Here is a 3,460-nt window from a genome sequence, read left to right as displayed (position 1 = left end):
CTATTTTTGCAATTTCGATTTTTTTTGGCTATTTTTGTAATGTAATTAGTATAAATGGCTATTTTTGTCATTTTCTCTTATTATTATTATTTTTTAGTTGATTGTCATTTATGTATTACCAAACAACATATACTTAAAAGTATTATTTTTGTATGTTTCCTCAATACGTAATTTTTTCGATCGAAACTTTATTTTTATACTTTTATTTTGCAATTTGCAAATGAATTCTCCGCCCCAACATCTAGACTTACCAAATACTAGTTATTTATTAGATACAAACATTTAATTTCTCAGCTTTTGTTTTGTTAAACAATATCTACTTGATACATCTTATTTAAAACTGTATAGCTTAAGATTAAGATGTCATGTTACATTATTTTACAAATACTAATTAATGTATAAAATGTAATATACATTTATTAGATCAAAAGGGGTATACATGACACTAATGTTGATTATTAGTGCCTTTGTTTAATAATCAAAAGATTGATGGAATTTCCGAAAAGAAAACCAAAGTTAAAGGGTCAAAGTTGTTATATTTCAAAATAATGTATAATAGTCTTTGACTCATTGCTAGGCCATGACATTAGCTAGTTGCTTCTTTTCTGCGTGTGTGTGTGCTTTCTCCGCCACCCCTTTACCAAAATCGGCATCTATAAATAGAATCCACTTCTTCGAGATCTGGTATTCTGATATATAACAATTCTTCAAAAAAATCTTTGAATCAACACCCGAAGAAAAATGGCCGAGAAAGAAGGAGAAAAACAGGTCGAAGAAGGGAAGATGCCTCTTCTCACCCCTTACAAAATGGGTAAATTTGAGCTTTCTCACAGGTGGTTATATACATCTTTTCTCTTCACCAATTTCTCTTTCTTTTTTGGGTGAATCTACTTTATTTTTTTTCAATAACTTTATGAACTGATAATCATTTATATCGAATTGCACATGAACTGTTTGATAAAATGTCAAAGAGAACGTTTATTTAATTGTAGCTTCTCTACCTTCTTCATCCCCTTTCCAGCAAGTCGCATTTATTGAAATATTGGGAATTTCACCTAGAAAATATCTCTCTCTTTTTTTTTTTTTTTTTGTTGGATTACATTTGTGATAACAGAAGAACAAAATAATATTTTCTTTACGGCTTTGTTGATCACTATTATTATTTACTAGAATGTTTACCTAGAAAATATCGTTTTTCTTTTTTCTTGTCCAATTGAATTCATAAAATTGAAAATGACCTGATTCATGTCTCTTGTCTTATATTAACTTATACAGAGTTGTATTGGCACCTCTAACAAGGCAAAGATCCTACGGGAATGTCCCTCAGCCGCATGCAATCTTATATTATTCACAAAGAACAACAAAAGGAGGCCTTCTTATCACAGAAGCCACTGGTGTTTCCGACACTGCCCAAGGGTATGATGGTCTTTATAACGAATATTTCAGCATTTCCTTTTTTAGCAAACAAATATTTCAGCATTTCAAATTAAATATGTGTATACCCTGTCATCATTATTATTTATTATGTGATTGACTTTTGATTCATAAATTTTCCTTTTTTGTCATTTGGGGGATATGTAAGACATTCCACAAATTATAGCATCCTATGTTTTAACAAAAATTTTCCAAGTACAATGTTTTAACAAAAATACTGAAATATCAATGCTGGAATTGGATAGATATTTTGAAATAATTCATTTTTGATGATGGAGGAAATAGTTTTGTTGATAAACGTGTTTGTTGTTGTTTAAGGTATCCAGAAACACCAGGTATATGGACAAAGGAACAAGTGGAGGCATGGAAGCCAATTGTGGATGCTGTTCATGCAAAAGGCGGAATCTTTTTCTGTCAAATTTGGCATGTTGGAAGGGTTTCAAATACTGGTATGATTGAGTTTAAACATATGTATATTGCCTATAGTGGTAAAAAGAGTATAATAATATGCTCTGCTATTTCCTTCAATTTACCCTTAGATTTTCATTGGTTGAGCAGGTTTTCAGCCAAATGGTCAAGCGCCAATATCTTCTTCTGACAAAGAACTATTTCCTCAACTACGAAGCAATGGAATTGATGTTGCAAAATTTACACCTCCAAGGAAGCTAACTACAGAGGAGATTCCGCTTGTTGTTAATGATTTCAGACTTGCTGCAAGAAATGCAATTGAAGCTGGTAAGATGATTACCTCTATATAATAAGAACCATTGTAAGGTCAATTTTAACCATTGTACAATTTGTGTAAAACATATATAGGTTTTGACGGAGTTGAGATCCACGGCGCTCATGGTTACCTGATCGAGCAATTTATGAAAGATCAAGTGAACGATCGGACCGATCAATACGGCGGCTCTTTACAAAACCGCTGCCGATTCGCTCTGGAAATCGTCGAGGCGGTCGTCAACGAGATCGGACCGGATCGAGTCGGGATCCGACTATCCCCGTTCGCGGAGTACATGGAAGCTGCTGATTCGAATCCGGAAGCTTTAGGTCTTTACATGGCGGAATCTCTGAATCAATATAAAATTGTTTATTGCCATATGGTGGAACCGAGGATGAAGAAATCGGTGGGGGAAACAGTTGAAAGTCCGCATAGTCTTGTCCCGATGAGGAAAGCGTTCAACGGGACTTTTATTTCGGCCGGCGGGTTTGATATGGAAGACGGGAACACGGCGGTGGCGGAGAATCGGACGGATCTTGTTGCTTATGGTCGTTTGTTTTTGGCGAATCCGGATTTGCCGAAACGGTTTCAGCTCAGGGCTCCGCTTAATAAGCCTAATAGGGAGACGTTTTATTCGCTGGATCCGGTTATTGGGTACACAGATTACCCGTTTCTTGAGACCAAGGTTTAAATTTGTTGCAATTATTGTTGGTATAAAATAAGAATTTTATGTAGAGAAAGAAAGAAGGCGATATGGAGATAATGTGATGTTACTTATGCAAGTGTATTTTGTCTTAAAGGATGTTTATGCTACAAAAGATTCTATTCATTTAGTTTTGCATAATGAGATAAAGGTAGCGAGGGACTCACACAACATAAGATAACAATATTTTAAAAGTTGTGTTTTGTATGAATGGAACAAAAACAAGAAACAAGAAACAAAAATAGATACTGATCTAGTCAAATGGGATTAATTTGATAAATTTTAGTCTCATTCAAAATGAGGAAGCTCTGTAGAACTAGAAAAGTAAATGACAAAAAATCTCTTATCCTATTTCATCTCTCTATAAGATTCAGACCGTTTGTTTATGTAACAACTGGTTCCTGATATGTATTTAATTCATAATTATCTATTTTTGTATAGAAACCCGACGAGTTGAAGACCCCAAACTCGTCGAGTAGAGACGGATTTTGGACGCTGATTAAGAAGTCTACTCGACGAGTTGAGAAGTCTAAATCCGACGAGTAGGCTGACAGAATGAAACTCTAATTTTCAAGGTTTTGTAACATAATTAAACACCTTAA

The 3,460-nt window shown here is 34.2% G+C and overlaps 1 protein-coding gene across 1 annotated transcript; it reads left to right on the top strand.

Annotated features, from left to right (window-relative positions):
- Nucleotides 1-612: 612 nt before the first annotated feature.
- LOC145102366 (putative 12-oxophytodienoate reductase 11) lies at nt 613-2,984 on the top strand. Its single transcript, XM_079039753.1, has 5 exons — nt 613-833; nt 1,276-1,416; nt 1,753-1,883; nt 1,993-2,169; nt 2,251-2,984. Exons 1-5 carry the CDS (start codon nt 742-744, stop codon nt 2,844-2,846), a joined length of 1,137 nt encoding a protein of 378 aa, XP_078895879.1. The 5' UTR covers nt 613-741; the 3' UTR covers nt 2,847-2,984.
- Nucleotides 2,985-3,460: the final 476 nt, after the last annotated feature.

The sequence above is a fragment of the Lactuca serriola genome, chromosome 4 (genome assembly GCF_051521515.1).
Source record: "Lactuca serriola cultivar US96UC23 chromosome 4, Lser_US96UC23_V15, whole genome shotgun sequence".
Classification (NCBI taxonomy): Eukaryota; Viridiplantae; Streptophyta; class Magnoliopsida; order Asterales; family Asteraceae; genus Lactuca; species Lactuca serriola.
Note: the sequence above shows the minus strand (reverse complement) of the source record. Positions and strands in the feature narration are given on the sequence as shown.

Bases quoted from the DNA above. Each gene is read 5' to 3' on its own strand.
- LOC145102366 (XM_079039753.1), top strand. From the start codon at position 742: ATGGCCGAGAAAGAAGGAGAAAAACAGGTCGAAGAAGGGAAGATGCCT. The intron at 834-1,275 runs GTGGTTATATAC...TAACTTATACAG, and splicing joins AAATTTGAGCTTTCTCACAG to AGTTGTATTGGCACCTCTAA. The intron at 1,884-1,992 runs GTATGATTGAGT...TTGGTTGAGCAG, and splicing joins TGGAAGGGTTTCAAATACTG to GTTTTCAGCCAAATGGTCAA.